The sequence below is a fragment of the Leuciscus leuciscus genome (assembly GCF_965113295.1).
Source record: "Leuciscus leuciscus genome assembly, chromosome: 9".
NCBI classification, from domain to species: Eukaryota; Metazoa; Chordata; class Actinopteri; order Cypriniformes; family Leuciscidae; genus Leuciscus; species Leuciscus leuciscus.
In genome coordinates this window covers 15,543,363-15,569,829 of record NC_138733.1, presented here as the reverse complement: position 1 = coordinate 15,569,829, position 26,467 = coordinate 15,543,363, and the positions used below count along the sequence as shown (strand labels likewise).

The window sequence follows — 26,467 nt, the reverse complement described above, 5'->3', positions numbered from 1 at the left end:
GATTATAATTTGGAGGCTTTCTTTCATTAGCCTTTGCTTTGATATATGCTTCCAATATAGCAACACAGTGCAGCAAACTCAAATGTAATGAAAATTCAAGAGTAATTGCCTCAGATGTATCGGATTAGATCTGTGGTCCATTTGTCACTGATGCTGACAAATTTAAGTCCGGCCTGAAAGGTTTTGTCCAAATTCTCCTTCACAATAACATAGTCTCTCACTTCTATTAACTCTTTCCCCACCAGTTTTTTGTTTAGTTTTGTTTGTTTAAGTTGCCAACCAGCGCCACTGCGGCAGCATTTTTGATCATTTTCACAAAACTTTCATGTCACCCAGAATATATCGAATTTTTTGTCAAAGACTACGTCTGGATTGGATTTAGAATGATGATCAAAACATAGAGTAGATTGAGTCCATCAACACCCCCAAAGCTTCACAGTCCTATAGCTCATCCTGGGACAACATTTCATTCAGTAAAATTAGGCAGTTTTGATTTATATGCTGTTTAATGTTTGATGATCGCGCTATTTTACATGTGCATAAGCAATGCTTCTGTCACTTGTTTCTGCTTCTTCTTCGCATGTGTTTTGATCCAAAGATTCAGTATAACAGTGAAAACGTGGATTGCCGGAAAATTCCATCAATGGCGAAGAAAGAGTTAATGCAATCCATAGCCGCTTATTCACAGTCGAACAATGGTCACCAATGATATGAAGAATTGTGATTAAATTACAGAAAGAACTGCAGGGAACAGTGTTGATCGAGCAAATTGGAATTCACAGAGTTCGGCCTACTTTCAGACTGTATTCCATATGGCAGGCTTTCGTGCGTCTTCCAGCAAGACACATTTCACAGCTTTCAAGGCCACTGCCACAGTATAATATAATGAGATTGTGTAAAAAAGCAAACAAACTGAGAGCGGCCATTTTCTACAGCTGTCAACTTATTACTGAAAGCCAGACTTGTTCCACTAGCACACACACAGGAGTGAGGTGATGGAATGGAGAAGGGGGGCTTGACGGCTCTGTGCTCAGACTAGAAAGAGGCTGAGGGGGGAGGGAGCATTGGCTTGAACCTCAGGGGTGAGTTGCTTTGCATTTGTGTCTTTTTCACTACCCATTTCCTTCTAAGGCTTTCAAGTCTGTGCCCAAGTCTATATCACAGTAACTCACTTTTACTTTAAATTATTGGGGAAAAAATTTGCATTCTATCTGCATGGGTCAGGAAGGATTTGCCAGCATAATTGTGACATGTCAAGTAGGACAAGGACTGCCACTTAAAAATAAATAGAAGGAAACAATTATCAATATCAACTCATTGATTATTATATTATATCAATGAGTATATATGAAAATATATGAAAATATATTTTTTAAATTATGTTTTTTTCTGAAGAGTAGGGGTTGTGTAAGGGATGAAAAAATATTATCATTCATCATCAGTATAAAAACAATAAAAGTCGATGAAAAAGGGCCCACCATAGTGTGTGTCTTTTTTGTGCAATAAATAAAGCATCTGCACATTTTGAACTCTGGTGTTATTCAAAAAATTTTACTTCCATGGTATATTAATAAATAATGATGTCATGGTATATTATTTATTACTGTATATTATATATATTTTTTTTTTATTGTATTGTGCACAAAATATATTGTATGAATCAGAAATGGGCACCAAACTAAAGTTAATGTGTATTTTCCTGCTGTACTTTTTCATTGGTCAGTTAGATCAAAGTGAAATCTTAACACTCAGCATCAACTATCTCAAGGCTAAAATCGAAGACACACACACACACACACACACACACACACACACACACACACACACACACACACACACACACACACACACACACACACACACTGACCTTTCACTCCCTCTCAGCATAGTTTTACTCACAAAGAAGTGAAAGCGCTTCCTCATGGCACACTGGCATACACACTTTTCCCCGTGGATGCCATTCCTGGCCAGCTCTGCCCGCACACAACCCAAACTCTGGTTGGTTTGCTTTAGGCTTTTGCTTCCTCTTATTGATTTTTCTGATATTAGCTAACCTCACCCATTTCTCCATTCTGTCAGCTTTCCTCCAAGATACCCAATGTTTTTGGAGCTCCCATACAGTGCGAATACAATGACTGCAAATAATGCATCTCTCAGTAATGTAGTTAAAAAGGCAATAAGAAATGTTTTCTGTTTGCTGCTATTCCTGTAACTGCTTATCCTGTCAGCTGTAAAACTGCATGCCGCTGCTTCATGCTGCTCATGTGGCAAGTCAGAAAACATGTCAAGGTATCCGATCCTAGTTTCAGAGTCGGATATAAGCCAGGCCTGTTAATCAGCTGGTATGACTCTTTCTTTCTTTCTTTCTTTCTTTCTTTCTTTCTTTCTTTCTTTCTTTCTTTCTTTCTTTCTTTCTTTCTTTCTTTCTTTCTTTCTTTCTTTCTTTCTAAATCTCAGTGTTTTTTTTGTCCATACAATGAAAGAAAATGGGATTCAGGGTTGTTTTGGCTAAAACAGGGGGGGGTGAACTATACCTTTAAATTGTATTACATCATTATATTGGTCATATACAGTAGGTCATCCTGTTCTTTAAATATTGGCATTGGAAAAAACCTATATAGGTTGACCATGGTTAAGAGGCTTTGTCTGTATAGTTAATGGTGTTGCATTTTGCAATTAATGCTTGGTCATTTTTCTGTTAATTTAACATAGGTCGAATGGAATTCCATCTTATTTAATTATATTTTATTGTACATAACTCCCATAGCCTGGAATTAGATATTTTCTGCATCTGCTCATGTCTGTTTCTGTCTTTTTTTTTCTCCCTCTTCTTAGGCAATCAAGTGGAACCGTCATAAAAAACAGGTATGATTGTTAAATCCAATACACTGATCTAATCTTCCTTCTCCTCACTGGTGCATAGTCATACGCAGAACACAGAGTGTTAAATTGCTGTCACATTTACTATTGCCTTGGTGAAATTTCGTTGCCAAAGTCCGGTCATTTCAATAGGAATCCACACAATCTGGAATTTCAATTGAGGGCGGAAAAGGTTGCCACTAAGATTTCGCATTGGGTTCAAGTTGGTGGTGAATTTGCTGCATTGACCAACATAAAGCTGCTTGGTTTAAAAGTTGCTGTGCTTGAGCTGTGCCTGTGCTTCATACATTGGTACACTATTGATTGTTTTTTTGTTTTTTTGCCCATTAAATTTAGCAGAAACTCTGCTAGTGTGGCCACACTTTAAACCACCAGCAGAAGTGGGCTCATTGAGACAACATCGATTGATTTGAGGAACCTATAAACACGTTGACAGTTTAAGTAACTGTGACTTACTTGCTCAACAAGACTAAGATTCTCTTCAAACAGTTGCTCCACAAAAGCTGTTTACCTTAAAGAGAAAATGACTATAGAAGAAGACATTTTATGCTAATCCATGCTATGGCGCCCCTTGTGGCAAAGTGGAGAATGCAGCACGTATTTGCATTTACATGCTTGCATGTATATTTCTACGGAAAAAAAATATATTATTGTATAATTAAGAATTCCATCCCATGATTTCCATCCCAGGAATTCCATGTCAAGATTTATTAATTTGTTCCCTCGTTTTAGATTAATCGTGGTCGTGTTGTACTAATTTTGATTTAGTTAAATAGTGGCCATGATGAGTGATAGTTGGCCATGATTTAACTAAAACGATGAATCAAATTAGTACAACAAGGCCACGATTTATCTAAAATGAGGGAACAAAATAGGCCTAATAAATCTTGGGATGGAATTCTTTGGATAAACTGAAGGAACAAATTAGTACAATGTTAATAAGTTGTAAGTAAGAACAAATTTGTGGCCACAGTATAATTTAATTTTTTCTCTTCTTCATGTCATGTGTGGGGCTCCATACATTTCAGATATAACTGATTGCTTTTTCATTGTGCTCGTGGGATATGAAAACAAACTATGCCATACAGAGAAGCCACCTTATCTCACCGATTCAGGAAGTTCTTGAGGGAGCTGCTGTTTTGCACCCAACTCCTTTCAACTGTTGGAGAGGCCCATAATGGAGGATTCTGTTTAAAGGTCCCATATTGTACACCTTTCTGAAGTTTTATGTTAGGTTTTGATGTCCTTGAATATATATTCGCGGTATAAGTACCAAAAACCATTTCAATATATTGTTACAGCTCCTTTCTCAGGAGCTCTGCCAAGAACAGGTCGATTTTGGCCTGTCTACTTAATATTCATGAGCCTCTCTTCTGATTGGCCTGTTGTTTTCTGAGTGACCTACCATTGGTGGGGGTGGTGACTGAAGGCGGTGACTGAGTAGTTCTGACATCACATATACGGAAGTCACAACGGCTCATGAAAAGGCACAGCTACTTTATGCAGGCAGTGTGCATTTGTCTGTGATTGACTATTTTGAAACTTATATGATAATTTCATAGCCCCTAGACCTCTGTTGTCATGAAAAAAGCCAGGAAATTTCAGTTTTGACAATATGGGACCTTTAAAACATTCAAACTCCAATCAGAAAGCCTTTCAGAAATTGTTCGATAACAGTCTTGAATGCTCATTTAATAAGATCTTACCCTGAAAACTATTTCTCACATACCACAGAGGCTCCGAACTTTGTTTTTTACTCGCTCTCTGACCTTTAGATATTGCTGGTCCATTGTGTGAGATTGACCGCAGAATGAGTATGCTGTGTGTAGAGGTGTTAAAAAGGAGAACCTCAGCACTTCACCACAGGACTTAATATTTCCTCTCAGGTGGACCTGAACACATGACATTCGATGCACTGTAATTTACTGCCCCTGCACACTTAGTGACTTTTCAACCCACATGTTGAGGACTGATTCCAGCCCACACTGAATGACCAAGATGTGGCCACCAAATCAAACATGGTCTAAATTAGATAGAAAATGTGTTTTGCTCTGGCCGCCATTTTGTTTGGAGAAATGAGGGTTATTTATTTCAGTCTGACTGAGTTGTTAGTCTTGTGCCACAGGGCTCTTCATCATTCCCCCGCAAGGAGAAATGGATGAGTTCACCAATCACAATGGATTTACACTTACAGCATCAACATCACCTCAAGCCTCTGTCAATTTGTTATCAGGCTTGTTTTAGGGATGCAGTCATTGTTGCATGATGCAATTTTCCTCCATTTCTCACTCCTGTTTGCAGATCTGTGCTTTTGATTTCAATGAAACAAATGATGGCGCATCAGCAGAAACCAGTCAGACTGTGTCCCAAAACTCCTGTCCTCACTAATACTTCCATAGGGTTCATTTTTACAATAGCTTATGACGTGGCAGGGAGTCACCTGTCATTTATTCAGCCGGTTTGCACAAAGAAAGAAAGAAGAAAAGGCAACCGCGACAGAGAAGGGTTAAGAAGACTATTATCAGGACTTTATAAGCACCCACAATTATTTCTGCACTTTTGATCTTTCCTTGTGTTAACAATGAGAGAGAAAACATTAGAGAATAACCTTCAATGCTGAATAAACTAGCAAAATCAAAGGAATATCTTGACTAAATTCGATGACACTTTGATTTATAACTTTGCCAATCATTATTACGTCTCACTTTGAAATATCGGATTTTGATTGGTCATTTGGCATTCTGTGCTAGTTTTATAATTACTTCTAATTGTCCTTGAATTATGGTAAAAGCGTACTGCTGAATGTACTGACAAGCATTTATGGTAAACTAAAATATACTTCAAAGTTCAATGTCATTTCTGTTATAAAATTAATGTTATTACTGTAGAAAGTGCACTTTTTTTAAGTGTGTTAAGAAACATGTAAGTGTACTCTCTTTAAGTACACTTGAGTGGCCTTTTATTTTATTAATACTGTATTATTAGCAATTACAGTTTAAAAAAATATTATATATATATATATATATATATATATATATATATATTTTTTTTTATAAACTACAAGTGCACTACTTTTTCACAAGGTAGCCTCCCATCCACCCACACCAAAATTTAGGAAATCTCATTAAACTTGTTATATGTTTTCATATATGCAAATTTGAATGTAAATTAACTACTTATCTTTAAAGCAATATATAACTGTTTCTACTGACTTATTCATGAGTTATTATAAAGTGTTTCCCTGATCTTAAAATTGTTTTACAAATACAGCAGTTTGCTAAGCAGGTTTCTCACTGCAGCCTCAGCAATAAAATCACTGCTGGTACTTTTGTCCTGACCAGTTTCAAGCATGCAGACATACTCTTGAGGACAGAACTGTTGACTGCGTGCTTTTCCTCCCCCCTACATGAACCATTAATGCTCACCACAGTTCTCATGGTGCAGTGTTTTTAAACAACCGTTCCTAATACCTGACCCTTTTATCCACGAGTGAGATTCTGTACAGTATACTGCACTGCACATGTGATATGTTGCTAACAGAGCTGGAAATGAAATTTATATTTTCCAATAAAATACCAGCCAAGACATTTATTTGCCTCCTGCATGTCAGTACAAAGAGTTATCTGCATAGAAGGATGAAAATTTAAAGACCCCTTGAAGTTACTTGGACAAAAATCTGTTTAGCGCAACATGACTCATCAATATTTTTTACTCTAATTTCCCAGAAGAGAGAGACTGTAAATTTTGAATGCGTATGTGCTTAAATATGAATTTTCTCAATGCTCAAATTTCGATTTCATGGGCCTTTAAATAATAAATATTGTTTTTAATTAGTTGTTTGAGCAGTGAAATCAATCGTTCTTATATTCATGTGTTTGTTGTGACACATTTCCACTTTTTAATTGTTTCCAGCCTTGGTGAGGAGTTTTACCGCGAGGCCATTGAGCACTGCCGCAGTTATAATGCTCGACTTTGTGCTGAGCGCTCCATGCGCCTGCCCTTCCTCGACTCCCAAACAGGCGTTGCACAGAGTAACTGCTACATATGGATGGAGAAGACCCATCGTGGGCCAGGTGTGTGTCTATGTGTACAGTATATCGTACTACATAGGTGATTTTGAGGTTTTGGATGTTTAGGCCATGTTTCTATCCGCCTCTGGTTCTGTTTGACCCAGGTGTGGCTCCAGGGCAGCTCTATACCTATCCAGCACGTTGCTGGAGAAAGAAGAGACGGTTAAACATCTTAGAGGATCCACGTCTTGGACCCATCGAGTTTAAAATCGGTGAGAGCTGGTGTTGACGAGAAGGACACGCATAAATCTTTTATCCATTTTTTAGGGGGCTGTTTTTTTTGTTTTTTTGTATGTTGTACAATTGTATTTTCTGATTCAACACCCTAAAAACTTTTTTTTTTTCAGTCAGTGAAAGAAAAACAGAAACTTAAGGTATCTACTTAGTCTGATTTTACAGAAAAAAGACACAACAACAACAAAAACCACACAAATGACCATTCTTCACAAGTTTGGGATTTAAAAGATTTCTCTTATTTAAATTAGTCTCTTATGCTCACCAAGGCTGCATTTATTTAATCAAAAATACAGTAAAAGCAGTAATATTGTGAAATATTATTACAATTTAAAATGATTGTTTTCTATTTTTATATATTTGAAAAGTAATTTATTCCTGTGATGCAAAGCTGAATTTTCAGCATGATTATTTCAGTCTTCAGTGTCACATGATCCTTCAGAAATCATTCCAATATGCTGATTTGATGCTCAAGAAACACTTCTTGTTTCAATTTTCAAAACAGCTGGGCTGCTTAATATGTTTATATGTTTTATGAGCTGAGTAGAAATGCCTTGGCGTAATAATTGTTTCCGGTGTGTGTTCAGACTATGAAACAGCACTAAAGAAGGAAGGGGGTGTTCCTGAGGGTCCTGTGCTGGAGTCACTCCTCAGTGGGGAACTGCTGGATAAGAAAGTTGAAACAAAGGAGGAGGAACCCATGAGTGAATGCCAGGTAAGAAAGATTCCTCCACTATGGAGTTGTTCCCCCTAGAAAGATTTTGTAGCCACACACTCAACAGTCAACTAGATAAGAGTTTATTTTACACACTATAGCCTTGAAGTACACACTAAGACACTGTCCCTTTGTGTTGGGAACAAAACAACATATTTTGTTGATGGAACAACATTCGTGTCTGAAAATTTTATCCTAAACCTAACCCAACCCATAACTTATCCCTAAAATCAGAAGGAAATGATAGATGATGTAGAAGCACCTAACCCTGATTTTAAGCCTAAACTTGACATAAACTGTAAACTTGTCCCTCAAATCTGATTTTGATTGGAATGTTGTTCCAGGATCAACAAAGATGTTGATCCAGGAACATGTTGTACTTGGTGAAATCACGTTCAACACTCCGGTCTGAGTTTCTGTCTGCTCTCTTCTGCCGTCTTCCTCTCTTTTACTCTTTCTCTCCCCTTCTGATTTCTCTGTAGTACTTGTATCTTTTTTGGCAGTAACACAAATCCCTGCAGGGCTGACACACCCCCACTTCGTTGTTAACTACAAAGTGTACAGCGAGTGTATTTTTGTTATTGTGTGTGTGTGTCCGTGTATGTTAGTAAGTTTGACAAAGTTGTTGTATTGATTTTGTGGAGAGCGGATGCTCATTTTCAACGTCTCTGAGTTTACTGGCACTTACTTTTGACCGTGTTGACGTGCGAATGCTTATAGATCCTAATGAACCAGCCTGCCAGTTGATTGAGCTCTCACTAGTGTCATCACCCTCCCTGTTTTGCACACAACATGACATCTATCCCAGGGGTGGACAGTTAACCAATTAGCACTTCAATTAAGAGTCACTCTTTAGAGCGCTCCTTCCCCTGAGAGCGGACCTGTGATCCTGCTGCTTGTATCGCCTCAGGTCCCAGCAGGAGTTAAAAAGCTATGCGCCTCCCTGCTACCTCTGTTCACTTCCCACAGCCACATACTATGAGTACATTTACAGTTGGGCACTTTTAAGGCAATCAACACAGTTAAGGCTCTTATATACTTCAAGCGAAATTGAAGAATGAACTGGTGTGACATCATTTCAAACTAATTCAGGCCAAATCAAAGTTTGTTTGGAGTTTGTTTCAGGATTTCAAAATGGCTGTTTTCAAAATGGTCCATGGTAATTATGTAATGGGTGTGGCTCTGAGACTCCGCCTTCTTTGACGTGGAAATCTTCTCTGGTTCATTTATTCTGTTCAGTCTGTCGAGGTCAGTCGTGAGTAAAAACATGGACAGCTGCGTTATTGTAGAAATTTAAGTTGTAATAGAAAGCAACACACACTGTTTTTTCATGTTTAATACTGTAGATTGCTTTAAAGCAAGCAACTTTAGTGTATAAAGTCAAAGTGCTTTTAAAATAATTGTGACATGACTTGACTTGATGTTGATGTTCCTAATTGCAGAGCTTGTACAAACATTTCCATGTTGCTACAGTATGATGCTTTCTTAACTTAACTTAACTTAACTGTGCATTCGCCGCATAGACCAACAACACAAAGCTGCTTGGTTTGAAAGTGACTTCTGTTTGAGCTGTGCTTCATAAGTTACTTCACTAATTGACAATAGACAATGGACTTTTTTTGCTTGCGAGATTTCACAGAAAGACAACAAAGGTAACCTAAATGTTAAAAATACTGTCAACTAGATAATTCATTTTTTTGTGTGTTTATTCAAGCAACTGTAACCCTGTGTCCGCTGGGTAAACCTGCACAAATTGCTTAATGCCATTACAAGCTCATGTTTATTGTGAACCAATATAAAACGTTTTCAATATATATATTTTCTTTTAGTGTGTTATTCTTTCCTGCACCAGATTTCCCAGTGTTGTTCATACAGTACAGCTGACTCATATGTGTTGGTCTTTCCTTGTGGTCACAGAAGCTGCTGGTGGGAGATTTTCCTCACGAGCTGGACATGGAAGAGATGGAGGAGGATGTTCCCAAACGCAAGAATCGCACCAAAGGACGGGTAAAACACATGCAGCTATAACATGTTCTGCTTGGACCTGCAGTGACTACTTAATTAGTATGAATCATACTAATACTAGAGTGAATCATCAGGTTTTGCAGGCTGATTACTCACAATGCCCTAAGATTCAACTGCTTTTGCTTCAGAACTCATTATAAGAACTCATTTATTCCGAGCCAAATGTATATGGTATATGGGTTGTATTTTCATATATACCTTTAGTAGTTTAGATGCTATTAGATATATTTTCTAGAGTTTGATTAGGCGTACAGCCTCAAAGGGGACCTATTATGCCCCTTTTCACAAGACAGTAAGTCTCTGGTGTCCCCAGAATGTGTCTGTGAATTTCCAGCTCATAATATACCCCACAGATCATTTATTATAGCTTGTCAAATTTGCCCCTATTTGGCCGTGAGCAAAAACACGCCGTTTTTATGTGCCCCTTTAAATGAAAATGAGCTGCTGCTTCCAGCCCTCTTTCCAGAAGAGGGCGGAGCCTTTACAGCTTGTGCTTCGGATACTCCTGCAACAACAAAAATGGAGAATGTCACGCAGCCAAAATGTCAGAAATTGTCAGAAGCGATGTTCAGCCTTCCTTACATGTTCGAAACAGTGTCGGACACTGATAGAGAGACTCAGAAAAAAGTTACAACTTTTATAATGCAACTGTACAATTCTGAATGGATAGTGGATAAATATAAGTAGTTGTTGTGGAGTTAAGTTGATTCAACTAATCGACTAGCATGCACCATCATGTTGATCTAATAACAACTTTTGTGCAAATCCAGCGTTGAACTGACCCTAGTTTGTGAAGCAGTCCGGCATAAAATGATTTGCGCAAATATATAACACTTTAACGGCACATTTCCTTCATAAATGAAATTCAACTACGGTGTGCTCAGTGGCTCAGATGCCGGGATTTTGCATAATAGGTCCCCTTTAAATGTAAACAACAAAAAATACTGAAAGCATTTTTGCCTTCTTTTAGAAGTTGATAAGCCACTTTGCTATCCTAACTATGTATTATTATTAATTAATTTGTTATTTACATTATACTTCTTGCATTTAATATTGTTTTGTTTCCTTCTGTCTGTGATCCTGTCAGAACAGAACTGTTATACATTGTTGGCTTGCAACTGACCAGTTGAGAACCACTCCTCTAGGTAGCAATTAAACCCACAACCCAAATTGAATGTTTTAATATATCGCAGACCTGTAGGTTTGCAGTGAGCCCTGCAGGGTCTTTGTTTAATCTGGGATTCCTGTTTCTTCAAGGCTGCATCCTGAACAAAGCAGGCCATTGTAGCTCATCATCAGCCATTGATCCATTATGGCTGTTTAGTACATCTCCAGGTTTGATCCCTGAGTACCTTTCATCATTGCGTTCCACTGGGTTTGCGTTGATTCAAAGCAGCTCCTTCCCAACAGCCATGAAAAACATCCTTTTTATACCACTTTAAAGACAACACCTGATGTCTGATAGAACTCTGAAAACATGGCTAAGTTCATCTGTATTTATAACCCCACATACATGAAAGACTTGAATAGTAAGTGACTCTCTGCAGAAATGCATGCAAGCTACAGTAGCCTAGCCATGAAATAACCACAAACTGAAGAAGGAAAACTGTACAGATAGCTATTTTTTGTTGAGGAACAAGGTTCTTGAGTGAAATAAGACTAAAAATAAAATATGGTATATGCTGAATTTTACATGAACTTACATGAAAAATGTATACTTTTTTATGCAGAAATTGGTGTTGGACAAACTGATTAGACATATTGACTTCTCTGCCATCAAAACAACAATTGCCACATGGCACCATATAATATGGTAACCATATTATTTTTTCAGATAAATTTGTAGAATAAATATTGGCATTAAAATGTAAATCTATTTATTACATAATATTTGATATTACATAATGTAATATAGTATTCTGGGAAAAAAAGGAACGTTCCAGAGAACGTATTCCACCTTAGTCAAGAAAATGAAAATTAATTGATCACATGTATAAATAAATTAAATACATATTTCTAAAGGTTGATTATTATTAACGTGTAATGTTTCTGCATAAGATGTGTATGAAAACATGAATTCATACTGAAAAAAATTTAATGTTTTACTTAAAACTACAGTTACGTCAGTTTCTTAGAATTTCATTATATTTGAATTCTACTTCTAAAATCAAATTTGAATGGCAATTGTTCATTCTGTTTGCTATGTTAATTCAAATTCAGCTAATTTAAATGTCGATGTATGGTGCGCCGTGCACGACCCTGGCAGAAATACATGCGACTTTCAGTATTGTAGTCTAGCAGAAATGCATACGAGGTTGTCTCCGATTCACTCCCTGGATTCTGTCACCTTCTGCGCTGTTAATTGGGGCACACTTCTTCCTCTAAGATCTCTCACACCCCACATAGTTAGCTGGCAGTGTGTAGAAGAGATGCTGTGATAATTGTGTGCTAGGTGTAATTAATGCTGTGTAAGAGGATTTGCTTAAAGCTTGATGAAGGAAGTGGGGGGTGCTCCACGCCGCAAGGCCAAAATAACGATGGTTTTCTAGCTGCACCTGTGTAAAATAGACTGGTCGCCAACTGTAAATTAATTTGTGTGTGTTTACATGTAATTTTTGTCCAGGCATGTGGTGTTGGGGGGATGAGAAAGAGACAGGACCCAGCATCCCTAGAGGATCGAGACAAGCCATATGTGTGTGACAGTGAGTATCATGCACAAAACAACTGAACACAGAATATAACTCTATATTCTTTACCAAACCCAGCATTGGGGAAGGAGTGGTAGAACTACAAATATAGCACCATATAGCCATTTAAACGTGTACAATGCAATTCCCCTGATAATGGGATTTGTAATGTCAAATTTCATTGTGGCGACTTATCTTGCATGGTGTGACAATATTCTCTACTGTTATCTTAAACTGTATCTTTTCTCATGGGCAATAACGGCGGAAATGTTTATACACATGAATGAGGATGGATAAAATATTTATTTATAAAAACATGTATTATATTTATAATAAACTAAATATAATACATTTTTAAGTTGAAGTTAATTTAATTGTAATTATTAAATTATAACAAATTAATAATAATATAAATTAATAAATATAACAAAATATTTATACAATAGCTTTTAGTGTACAAAAATAATACGTATTTAATAAAATAAAATAAAAATTTAATTATACAATTAAACAATATAACAAATTAGTGATGATAATAATACAATCTAATTATGTATATAATAGCTATTATTATAATAATAGTTTGAATTAATTTACAATTTAATTTGTATTACTAAATTATAATACATGAATTAAAATGATTGACAGTAAATAATGATAACAACAATAATAAAAAATTTATATAAATATAATGATACTCATAATTCATACTTTTTGTTCATAACAAGATTGTACACATTCTTACAGTTTTTTGGTCTTTTTGTTTTCTTGTGTATTCCTCTGTGTTCAGTTTGTGGGAAGCGCTACAAGAACCGTCCAGGTTTGAGTTACCATTACACTCACACACACCTGGCAGACGAGGAGGGTGAGGAAGACTCCGAGCGGCACACACTGCCCTTCCAGCGCAAGAACAACCACAAACGTGAGCCCAGCATCAGCCTCAGCCATGGATTACACACTCATACCACAACCCATAGAGTAAAACTATTCTAACACAGTTAACCCACTCTCATACCCCTTTTCCACTGACCCGGTGCTGGTGCTGGAGCCGCTGTTCAATCTGGCCCTGTTCCACGCATTTCCAATGAATTAAGGGTGCTTCTGGCCTGGACGTAATTGACTCTGCTGGTCTTAAACCAGGCACCATTATCGCCAGGGACCAGGGGCGGGATACCACTTAAAGTTTCCAAAACAACAACTCATGACAGAACTAGATCGTTCATTATAACCAAGAAAGCTAACTGGAAGTGCCCAATGCAGCAGTTGACATCCTGTTTTGTCCTTTTTTGTTCCTACTTTTGTTGTGCTGCAAAGCTACTCCAGCCACTTTATTTTCCCCATCTGTCTGAAATAAAAAGATTTTATTTACAAATATGTGTGAATTGATTGCTATGATTTTTTATTCATTATATATTGAATATTATAATAATATTAATCGTTTTCTTCCTTCTTTGTTTTTAAAGCATTGTGGTGAATTAACATCGTTATTAAGTAATTTGTCATCAGCATCAAAGCCTGGATCCATTTGGCGTTCTATGGGTTTCCATAGAAACAAATATCTGGTTCTGAAGACGTTAACACACTAAAATCTTGTAATTATGGTAATTACGACACGACATGAACAAAGCAAAAGACTTCTAAACAAAGCTTGTGTTCATTCACACTGCACACAAATCCGATTTGGATTCAGTGTCCGCTTTGTCATTTCGCAAATGATGAAATTTGATCCATTTGTTGAGACGTTGTCAATATCTATATCTACTTCAGCTACCAATTAAATAATCAGTCAGAACAATGCCAAGAGACTTACTCATAGAACAATAAATAGTAACTGTCAATGTGGAAAAACAAGATGGAAAACTGGACATTTTGCATCTGCTCATGTTTTTTTTTTGTTACATCTCACCACGGTGCTGATGTCCCGAGGCATTTTTACATATTCATGCATTTACAGTGTCCAAAACCTGCAATGGCCAATGACAAAAAGATTATAATGATTTGAAGTCCAATGGACTGAGACATTTAAAAAAAAATGTTTTGGATTGAGTTTGTAAAAATAAGATTAATGTGTTTTTTTCTGTTCAAATTAAATGGATTTGATTCTGATATGCAAAAAAATCAACCTATCTGAAAAAAAGAAGAAGTATTTTTTGACTTTGGAAAGATTATTATTAACTTAGTTACTTCATCGTTTGTCTCTAAAGTCAGTGAAACGTGGTCAAATTCTGAGAGACGTCCCTGAGCACCAGCACCATTTTGGTGGAAAAGGGTATTAACCATCTCACACATGCATTACAGTGAGTCACACAGCAGTTTTCGTCATCAGTATTTGGTAGTTTTTCAGCAAAAATGTCTAAACATCCTGAAAACAAGATACAGTTTTTCAGGATTCTTTGATGAATAGAAAGGTTATTTGAAAGATATATTTTTTAATGATTGATTTAATGTGTCCTCATTGAATAAAAGTTTAAAATTATTTATTTCTTTCAAAAAGAAATACAAAATTAGAGCACAAAGTAAAAAAAAGCAAAAAAAAAGCAGTTAGCCAAGATATATTTGTTAAAAATTAGTCTTCCAGTTTTACTGCACATGTTTAGTTTTTAGTAAATGTTTTACATTAATACATTTTTAGTTTTGAGATTTTTACTGGTAAACGAGACAAAAATACAGATTTGGAAAATGCTTTGTTTAGCAGTGTATCATGCTAAAGTCATGTGACAGTATCAGTATCGAGATCTTCCACCACTTGTTTATGGCTTTGTTGTGTTCAGTCTGTAGCCTTTTGCCTGACAAAGACAAGGTAACAGTGACCTCATTGCAGTGTCCTTGTGAAATCATGCCCATTTGCCTCCCAGAGTTATCTGGCTGAGTGCTTGGCTGAATTGGCCTGCCCATCGCTCTGTTTACCCCTCACCGCCACTGGCTTTTTGGTTTCGAAAGCTGGTTATAAAGAAAAGTGCAGAAAATTAGGGCCGTGTTCAATTTTGCAGGAATTTTTAGACAGAGCACAAACATGAGCGTCTGCAGGAAGGTACGTTTTCTCATTTCACCCATACTCCACCACGAGCGATATTATTAATAAGAGAGGTTTTAATGAAACCTAGATTCATGCATTATTCATGCAATATTTAGACCAAAAGAGAAAGATGTAGATGTAGGCACGATAACTAGGGCCACCCAACTCAAGATGGTGAATTGGAGCCAGACCAAATCCGAAATTCTCATCCTCTGCCGTTATTTCGTTTTACAGCTGTGCTACCTCTCTCTGTTCTATCAGTTTGATGAATGACAGATTATTCAGCCAAGAGATGAGATTTCACCTCTCATTCTTGCTCTCTCGTTCTCCTTTCTAGTTTTTGCTTTCCCTTTCTCGCTTTCTCTTTTTTTTTTGCACCACCCTTGTCTTTCTGCCTATGCTTTCTCCTCTGTCTCCTTTTGATTTAAGATTCATCTATCAGTGCTCTGTATTTTTCCCCCTCTTTATTTATTTCCACTGCAGAAGTGAGGCTGCTTGGCTGAGATGAGTGACTGCATTAAAATTCATGCCTGCTCATATTCTTTTTCATATAGTGTTGTGGTGCTGCTGGTCGGACGGAGGGGGTTTTGGGGGCTGTCCAGCAGGGCATGGGGGAGGGGTGCTGTCTGGTGTCAGTGTGTATGGAAAAGGGTAGAGGGGTAGATGGTGGGTGGGGGGGGATCGCTGTTTGCATTTGAGGTCGACCCTCTAGATGTGCACCTGAAAATTGGATTTCGTGATTTGAGAGTTCTAGTTAAAATCCTCCCCCACACGCACACACATATACACGCACTCTGCTCCCACATAATGTTTGGCTGTTAAAAAAAGCCAGCATTTTAGAAGATTTAACCCTAATTTCTTACAATAAAATACTCTTTCTGAATTTTAAAGTGAAATCAGTGCAGACTACACTATCTGTCGTTTTCCAGTTATTGAAACATCCAGAAAACAAGATAGATTTGTGTGATAGCGAATTTTTACATTAAAATGTTTCGTCAGAGAACATGTCTTAAATTACATGTATTTAATCAAAAAATAAACAGTGATATTGTGAAATATTATTACAATTTAAAGTAACTGTTTTGTATATTAATATAAACTTTTTAAATGTAATTTATTCCTTTGATGCAAAGTTGAATTTTCAGCATCATTACTCCAGTCTTCAGTGTTAAGTATTATCAATGCTAAAAACACTGATAAAAACAAGGATTTGATAGATAGATAGATAGATAGATAGATAGATAGATAGATAGATAGATAGATAGATATATTTAACCCTACTTTCTTATAATAAAATACTTTTTCAAATTTAAATTTAAATCAGTGCAGACTACACTGTTTTTTGTCAGAACACGACAAAATACAGGTACATGAAAAAATAACTGAATTGCACTACATTGTGTGTGATAATAGTATAAATACAATTTGTTGCATTGTTTTACATGTAGAAAAGAAACCAAACATTATGATTAACTCTTTAAGTATGTTCATAACTGGATCAATGAAGGAATTCAAAGTCTAAGTCTAAGTCTTATATTGTATGTGGCAAAATGGCATTCTAAATAATAGAAATAACATCACTCTAAATGTTTATAGTGTGTGTTTCATGAACTACAGACACTTTTATGTCCCAGGAGTATGTTTTTTTTCATTTTTTTTTTTCAAAATTAGCTGATTTCAATTGTTTTCTTATTTCAACATTCATTTTCATAAACAATTTTCATTTATTTAAAGGTACACTAAGTCAAGACATCATCAATCCTTCTTCCAAAATGTGTTTTAACATTTAACTATGGTAAGCCTATTATATGTGTTTATATTTTAGATACTATATTTTGATTTACTCACCCTGAAGCCATCCTAGGTGTATAAGACATTCTTCTTTCAGACAAATACAATTGGATTTATATATTTTTAAAAAATGTCCTGGCTCTTCCAAGCTTTATAATGGGAGTGAATGGCTGGAGAAAATTGAAGACCATACAAGTTTATCCATCCATTATAAAAGTAATCCATATGGCTCCAGGGGGTTAATAAAGGCCTTCTGAAGTGAAGCCATGCGTTTGTGTAAGGAAAATACCCATATTTAAAACTTTATAAACTATAATCACTAGCTTCGCATCGATTTACGGTGGAAGACTAACTCCTGACCCGACGCACAACGTAATGAACGCAGAAGCTCAGAGGAAAGAGCAAAACAAAACACTGGTCGGGAATTAGCCATTTTGAAGAGAAATTAAGGATTTCTATATAATAGAATAGCCGAAGCCGTTTGGAGTATTTATTATCATGGATGGATGCACTTTTTTGGGCTTCACATTTTCTTCTGCCATTCACTCCCATTATAAATCTTTGAGGAGACAGAACATTTTTTTTTTATATATAACTCCTATTGTATTCGTCTGAAAGAAGAATGTCATATACACCCTGGATGGCTTCAGGGTGAGTAAATCAATGCGAACTAACCTTTTAAACCTTTTAAGTTGAACTTTTTCAAGGAGCCTTTTTTTTTTTTATTTATTGTATTTCAGCTTTATCTCATTTTAGTTTTAGTTAACCATAATACTTCTTTACTTTTGTGAGAAAAATTAGGATATTATTGGCTATTGTTAGTAGACAAATAAACTAGTTAGAGTGTACACTGAGATTCAGACTGAGGTTTATGGAGACAAGCGGTCAGCAGGAGGACAGTTGAAGGGGTAGTAGCAGTTTTTTTTTTGTTTGTTTTTGTAGAGATGGTAGTGGGGGTTGTTTTTCATTGCATTGAAGGTCAGATTTGATCTTTCTTTCTGTCTGTTTGTTTGCGTTCTACGTTCAATCCTAAAATTTCTTTTCCCTCTTCCTCTTCCCCTTCTCGCTTTTATTTTTCTCCTCCACATGTGACACACACACCTGAGTAATCACATACTCTTTTTTTTATGGACAATTGCAGTGATTATGGCTGGTAAGCAAACTGCTCTGAAAGCTCGGAATGACTCCCTTCTTCAGATGAATTCCCTCATGCTGTTTGTACGAGAGGAATCGTGATTGTGAGGCTGAATCACGGCACAAATAATAATGGAATATCAGCACACCTGGGAACGAGAGGAGGCTGAACTTATCATCATCAGCAGCACAACAACCAATTGCAATAAACTGATGGCAAAAATCATCTTGGTTAAAATAAAGAAACAACGAATAGCATTATGCCCTAAAGAGACTTTAAACAACACTGAATGACGTAACATAAATCCCATACAGGGGTTTCACATATTTTATCTTTATTACAACGAATGGGTATATTTTATAATTATTTGTGTTTCATATTTAAATCTGTATACTGTGATGATGATGTCACTAGACTTGTTATAGGTTTCTCTAAGGCTTAAATGTCTTGTTGGTATACACATTCTCTTGTATAATACCCTCATTATAATTCTAGAATTCAGTACATTTATTTGACTACTGATTAACAACATCAAATAATCCACACAGATTAAGTGACATCAGCAGCAGAACATGTTACAACATTTTGAATAAAGACAACAAATCATTCCCAGTAATATATTTCACAATAAAAAATAGTTCACAATAAAACAAAGAACATACATTAAAAAAGTAGAGTAAATTTTTAATTGATTTTGAAAACACAATGTTTTAGCTATGCATTATACTCTTTAAAAATTAACAGGTATTGCAGCGTATTATAACTGTCTTTACAGTTGCTACCTTGGTAATGCGTTATATAAAAAATGAATTAAGTAAAGTCTAGTTTTATGCTAGACTCTGGCTATTTCGGCAAAAGCTCAAGTATACTTCTTCGTAGGAGTTTACCTGTCTCCACTCCGCGCTCCGCTAGGCCCCGGTCGCTACCTGCCACAGTTGCACTCCTGTCTGCTCCGAAACAAAGCAGGAAGAGCAGTGGCCGTTGCCTAGTGATGGTGTTGCCATGGAGACTGGCCAGCCAGACTCTCTCTATAAAGAATAGGTTGTTATATGTACATCGAGAGCGTGGAAGGGAGGGGAGGCAGTGGAGTTTGGAGTTTCTCTAGGTTTGAGGATGGAGGGGTAGGGAGGTTCATTAAATCAGGGAAAGAGAGAGACTTGCTGAATTCTCTATGATTTGGCATATATATTAGACCAGACAGTTGTGTTGTATTTTACTGCGTTCTGCCTCATTTGCTATTCTGTATTAAGAAGAGGGCCGAGGGCTGTTTGGCTAGACTGGGGCCTTAGGAAAATGCATGAGAAAATGAAAATTTCTCTTTCTTTCTCTCATTGTTCTTTTCTTTTTCTTTTCTTCACTTTCTTTCTCACATGTAAACATCCTCGTATAAAAAAAGTTTAGTACCAATTTTTTTTTTTTCAATTTGTTTTAACAATTAATCAAATGTGTAGTATTTTATATATATTTTTATATATATTGTTCTAAAATGAGGAGGCAAAGTCTTTTTTGTATATATTATATACATTATATTATTATAAAATATATATTTTGTATTAATCAAATGTAAATTCATGTCCCTGTTAGACTTAATTTTGTCACATTTTCCTGGTTAAATAAACATTACATAAAAATAGAGAAACCAAGCAATTCTATTTTATATTCATTAACTATACAATGTAATTAATGTTCTTTTTTATTAAAACCAAGTATAAATCTGATCAATTTAATGTTTTTAAGCATTTTTACATTTATTCCAACATAACAACTAACTGTAGTAAAAATTTTAACAATTTATTTTATTTGTGAACTAATGTTCAGCTTTTCTTTCTAACAGTCAACTTATTTTCATCAGTCATCAAGCTTGGTAAACACTGGTCACAGACACAATGTACCTTTAATTTCACCAAGCGGATTGCACATAAAAAAACAACAACAACACATTCATCATGTTTTCAGGACATTTCACATTTGATTTTGGTATGACATAAAGCGGTAATATCTAAGTGGCTGAGTTATTTACTTATTTTTTAATTAGTCTTCCCATTAGTCTTCTGACAAAAACGAGGTGGGATTTATTGCGTGAACCATTTATATTAAACCATAACCAATCATATCCAATCATAGCACATTGCCTCCTCACACGTGTCTTTCCCCCATTCATTCTCAATTACCCCCCTCCAAACCCACCACACACTTTAGGGGGGTCTGTTAAAAGTCAATGGGCTCAGGGGAGGCAAGAGAGACGCAGGCTCCTGCTGTAACTTTACCTGCTGATGTCGCTGTTAGAGATTGTTACTTTAGAAAAACGAGTGATTTATACACTTTTTAATGTCACAATTTGTAATACTTGCGTTGTTTTATTTTTGTAATATAGGTTCTTTTCTCACCCAATTTTTTAGGAGGCACTGCCTCCCTTGCCTAAGTGGAAAAAAAGACTTGCACTGCCGCATAAACTAAGGCGCTACAGCGATCTGTCAAGACCAATTAAGAGCGTCAAAACGCCATTTTGACTTTCATACACATAATGCACAGAATTTGAAAACTGAGACTTTGTTTCTTATCAGAAATTAAGTGCCCCAGTGCATTGGAAACTATTTGTATGCATGCTTTTACTTCTTGTAGTTGACCTAACCTTGCAAATGACGTGCATATACATATTAGTTGTTATTACATGTCCTCAATTCAAGCAGATGGGAGGCCCAGAGTCAAATTCTGCATGTGCCCTCTGAAAAGAGCTTACTGCACCCCTGACCTCTCATTTCTTTTCTTTACAAATATACACATATCTAAGGACATATACTATAAGGACAGAGAGTACAAAATCATTCAGTGTTAGAGCCTGGTATCATATGTATTGCATGAGGTTGTTCTGGATTCACAATCCCAGGGTTCTGCAGTAGAATTATTGATTTTCAAATGTTTACAGTTTCCATTTCGTCAATGAAAGTTGGAGAGCAGAAAAGTCACACTGTGACTGTCTTGTGTAAAGAATCAGCATGCTGGTGCTTGTGTGTGTTTTGTGTTGATTTTATTTCATTTTGTGGTGGAGTGTAGTTTTGCTTTTATAAACACATTCAACGAATGGAGTGATAATGGCATTAATTTTGGGATGCAGGATACTCTTTGTGTAACTGCTGTATCACACTGTTTGCTTTCATCACTAGAGCTCTATGTCTCCATGTATCTCACAGTCTTGGTTTGTGTGTAAGGGTGTGTGCATGTCAGACTGACTGCACCGCAACCATAGATCAGGTTTTATTATGCACCAAAAGCTGATCCTCCTCTCCCTTCACAGTGTCGTTCTGTTTGAGGTCTGTTATGCAACTCAGCCCACTGACTGGTCAAAGTACTGAGGCCTGTGCGATACAGCAATGCATTTTCTTTCAATCTATCTTTTTTCTTTCTATCTATCTATCTATCTATCTATCTATCTATCTATCTATCTATCTATCTATCTATCTATCTATCTATCTATCTATCTATCTATCTATCTATCTATCTATCTGTCTGTCTGTCTGTCTGTCTGTCTGTCTGTCTGTCTGTCTGTCTGTCTGTCTGTCTGTCTGTCTGTCTGTCTGTCTATCTATCTATCTATCTATCTATCTGTCTGTCTGTCTATCTATCTATCTATCTATCTATCTATCTATCTATCTGTCTGTCTATCTGTCTGTCTGTCTGTCTGTCTGTCTGTCTGTCTATCTATCGTCTGTCTGTCTGTCTGTCTGTCTATCTATCTATCTGTCTGTCTGTCTGTCTTTCTGTCTATCTATCTATCTATCTATCTATCTTTTTCTGTCTGTCTTCAAATTTTTCAGTCTATCTATCTATCTATCTGTCTATCTGTCTGTCTGTCTGTCTGTCTATCTGTCTGTCTGTGTCTGTCTGTCTGTCTATCTGTCTGTCTGTCTTTCTGTCTATCTATCTATCTGTCTATCTTTTTCTGTCTGTCTTCAAATTTTTCAGTCTATCTATCTATCTATCTATCTATCTATCTATCTATCTATCTATCTATCTATCTATCTATCTATCTATCTATCTATCTATCTATCTATCTGTCTGTCTGTCTGTCTGTCTGTCTGTCTGTCTCTGTCTATCTATATATCTTTTTCTGTCTGTCTACATATTTTTCTGTCTGGTTTTATTCCTAACCCCAAAATACAAATGCTGTGTGTTTATTATGTGTGACCATACATGGACATTTGTGTGTGTGTCTGTGGTAGTTTGATGAAGGGGGTTATTAAAAGCAGGATTCCACCCCATTTGTCATGGTCAAGAAGTGGGGTGCAGCATGCGGGCAACCTCAAAAAAACAAAAAAGATTAGGCAAAGATGTACCAGTAATAAAGCCTAGCTCAGGAGGGGGTTGCATGTGGAATGTGTCATTTGTTTGTGCAAAATCCATCCACACTGCAGCAAAACTTAATGAGGTGCTTCTTACAGTATGTTCTATTTTAAAGCTTTGGCTTATGGAGACGCTATTGTGTGTGGTTTTCTGTAGTGTAAGGCACATATTCAAGGTATATTCTGTGTAAATAATCTATTTTCATATTTAATATTTAAAATGATTTAAAATATTTAACATTTAAATGTATAATATGCTTCTTCTTTTTTTAACTAAGGGACAAGTCAAAAACGGTGCCGGATGATGGTGCTGAAATGCTCTCCATTGGTGACCTAATAACTGCTTGACTTGCTAAATGTGCATCTGTCTTTCTTAAGCTTTTATTTTATTTTACAGACACACGTCAGAGCAGGCATGTGGAATTGTCTTTATGTGAGAGGTGCTGCTAAAATTCTTTTGCATGATTAGTTTGATGGCCTCATGAAGCCTGTTTGTTTTTTGGAGTGTTTGGCAACTGAGATCATAGAAAGGTTTGTGCCAACAGGTGCTCGTGAGTCCTTCCTGTGGTGCTGTTACTTGAGCTGCTTTCTCTCCCAGCCATTTGTGTCCTAATTAGAGATGTGTGATCTTGCTAAAATAGAATCGTGTCACTATAGGATCATTTGGAGAAGAATTGGGGTGTGGAGAGAGAGCGAGAAATGATAAGGGAGGGAGGTTTTTGAGGATTCCTATTCCTACTCTCTCTTTCGATTCCCATGGGGCTGCAGACACACTTGAAAGCTGTGAAGTGTGCTGTTCTGCCTGTATTCTCCTCGTAATTGGCCAAATGCTGCATTGGGAAAGATTTAGGGAGGCAGGAAGGCATGGCAAAGAAACTCCTGCGTCTGTCTCTGAAACTCTCTATGTTTTTCTTTTGGCTTGACTCGTCTCTCTGTTCTTCCCATCTTCCTTTTTTGTGTTAATATAGGGCTTTGTTCCAATACCTAGTGTGCTGCCTCACTGTCTGCTGCCTTAGACAGATGTCTTAGCAGCATCCATCTGTCATGGAAACTCAGAAGTGACTGATTTGGAAAACTCTTCATAGCCACTCTGATACTCAAGTTTTGGTGTTAGCATGATACTAAGCTAAACTATAAATTGACTATTAATATCAATAGTTTATTATTAATATTGTTATTAATAATATTGTTATTATTATAGAATTAAATCTAAGTGTCATATAGAATTACATTTATCAACTTAAAATGTTATCACCTAAATAGATAAATACCTATATATAAATATATATTCAGTATAAAAATTATATTATATTATACACTCACCTAAAGGATTATTAGGAACACCTGTTCAATTTCTCATTAATGCAATTATCTAATCAACCAATCACATGGCAGTTGCTTCAATGCATTTAGGGGTGTGGTCCTGGTCAAGACAATCTCCTGAACTCCAAACTGAATGTCAGAATGGGAAAGAAAGGTGATTTAAGCAATTTTGAGCGTGGCATGGTTGTTGGTGCCTGACGGGCCGGTCTGAGTATTTCACAATCTGCTCAGTTACTGGGATTTTCACGCACAACTATTTCAGGGAAAGGGAAAAACATCCAGTATGCGGCAGTACTGTGGGCGAAAATGCCTTGTTGATGCTAGAGGTCAGAGGAGAATGGGCCGACTGATTCGAGCTGATAGAAGAGCAACTTTGACTGAAATAACCACTCGTTACAACCGAGGTATGCAGCAAAGCATTTGTGAAGCCACAACACTCACAACCTTGAGGTGGATGGGCTACAACAGCAGAAGACCCCACCGGGTACCACTCATCTCCATTACAAATAGGAAAAAGAGGCTACAATTTGCACGAGCTCACCAAAATTGGACAGTTGAAGACTGGAAAAATGTTGCCTGGTCTGATGAGTTTCGATTTCTGTTGAGACATTCAGATGGTAGAGTCAGAATTTGACATAAACAGAATGAGAACATGGATCCATCATGCCTTGTTACCACTGTGCAGGCTGGTGGTGGTGGTGTAATGGTGTGGGGGATGTTTTCTTGGCACACTTTAGGCCCCTTAGTGCCAATTGGGCATCGTTTAAATGCCACGGCCTACCTGAGCATTGTTTCTGACCATGTCCATCCCTTTATTACCACCATGTACCCATCCTCTGATGGCTACTTCCAGCAGGATAATGCACCATGTCACAAAGCTCGAATCATTTCAAATTGGTTTCTTGAACATGACAATGAGTTCACTCTACTAAAATGGCCCCCACAGTCACCAGATCTCAACCCAATAGAGCATCTTTGGGATGTGGTGGAACGGGAGCTTCGTGCCCTGGATGTGCATCCCACAAATCTCCATCAACTGCAAGATGCTATCCTATCAATATGGGCCAACATTTCTAAAGAATGCTTTCAGCACCTTGTTGAATCAATGCCACATAGAATTAAGGCAGTTCTGAAGGCGAAAGGGGGTCAAACACAGTATTAGTATGGTGTTCCTAATAATCCTTTAGGTGAGTGTATTATCGAAATGATCATGAAAATCTAATAAGCATAAAAATAACAGACATGTTGGGTAAAATTAATTTTCAATGAACTGTAACATAACTCTGTAAACTAACTTGTAACTAATAAACTGTAACTGAACTGTTAATAGCAATAGTATTACATCAATACTAAATTTGATATGGAATGAATTTTATCACTTTAATTATCTCTACATGACATTTTAAATACTAAAAATCTATGAAATCTAAAAATGTAGAGGTTTTAAGTATGAAATATTTTTTACATTGATTTAAATTGGGAAATTATATAATTTTATATAAATACACTGTATAATCATGTTCTGTATTATATTATATTATATTATATTATATTATATTATATTATATTATATTATATTATATTATATTATATTATATTATATTATATAAAACTATAATAATAAATAAATAAATAACTCAAGTGTTCCTTGTGTTTGTCATTACAAATGAATGAATTTTGTCTAATGAAGTGAACTACTGCATATCCCCTTCTCTCATTCTGGGATTTCTTTTCCACAATGGATACATGTGAAATGAGGTAGGCCTATCTTAGAAGGCATCATAATTAAGTTGCCTTGTACCTTTTGGAACAGCTTTTGCGTGGGGGGCGCCTTATGATGCCTTAACATGCAGCCTATGGAGGCAGCTCAATAGATTTTGGAATAGAGCATCTCTCTCTCTCTCTCTCTCTCTCTCTCTCTCTCTCTCTCTCTCTCTCTCTCTCTCTCTCTCTCTCTCTCTCTCTCTCTCTCTCTCTCTCTCTCTCTCTCTCTCTCTCTCTCTCTCTCTCTCTCTCCTCGCATCTTTTTTTTGTGTGTGTGTGTGTGTGTGTGTGTGTGTGTGTGTGTGTGTGTGTGTGTGTGTGTGTGTGTGTGTTTGTGTGCGTTTGTGTGTGTGTGTAATTATGTGTGTGTGCGCGCACATGTACGAGAAAGCAGGATTGATTGCCTGTGGCTGTCATCCGAACACTACACCTTAAACGCGACTGCAGGCTTTTAATCATTGATAGGCTTTTGCTTGAGTCAGGCAGA

General features: G+C 36.6%; 2 protein-coding genes across 3 annotated transcripts in view; one reads left to right on the top strand and one right to left on the bottom strand.

The window, feature by feature from the left end:
* LOC309507061 (uncharacterized protein) overlaps positions 1-26,467 on the bottom strand; it is a 159,247-nt gene that overhangs the window by 83,194 nt on the left and 49,586 nt on the right. The gene's annotated exons all lie outside the window — the stretch shown is intronic.
* dpf1 (double PHD fingers 1) overlaps positions 1-26,467 on the top strand; it is a 48,872-nt gene that overhangs the window by 11,715 nt on the left and 10,690 nt on the right. For both annotated transcript variants that reach the window (XM_082181229.1, XM_082181228.1), the window contains exons 2-8: positions 2,836-2,865; positions 6,793-6,953; positions 7,055-7,162; positions 7,772-7,899; positions 9,817-9,906; positions 12,548-12,626; positions 13,402-13,533. In XM_082181229.1, coding sequence (XP_082037355.1) covers positions 2,836-2,865; positions 6,793-6,953; positions 7,055-7,162; positions 7,772-7,899; positions 9,817-9,906; positions 12,548-12,626; positions 13,402-13,533 — 728 coding nt within the window. The remainder of the gene's footprint in view (positions 1-2,835; positions 2,866-6,792; positions 6,954-7,054; positions 7,163-7,771; positions 7,900-9,816; positions 9,907-12,547; positions 12,627-13,401; positions 13,534-26,467) is intronic.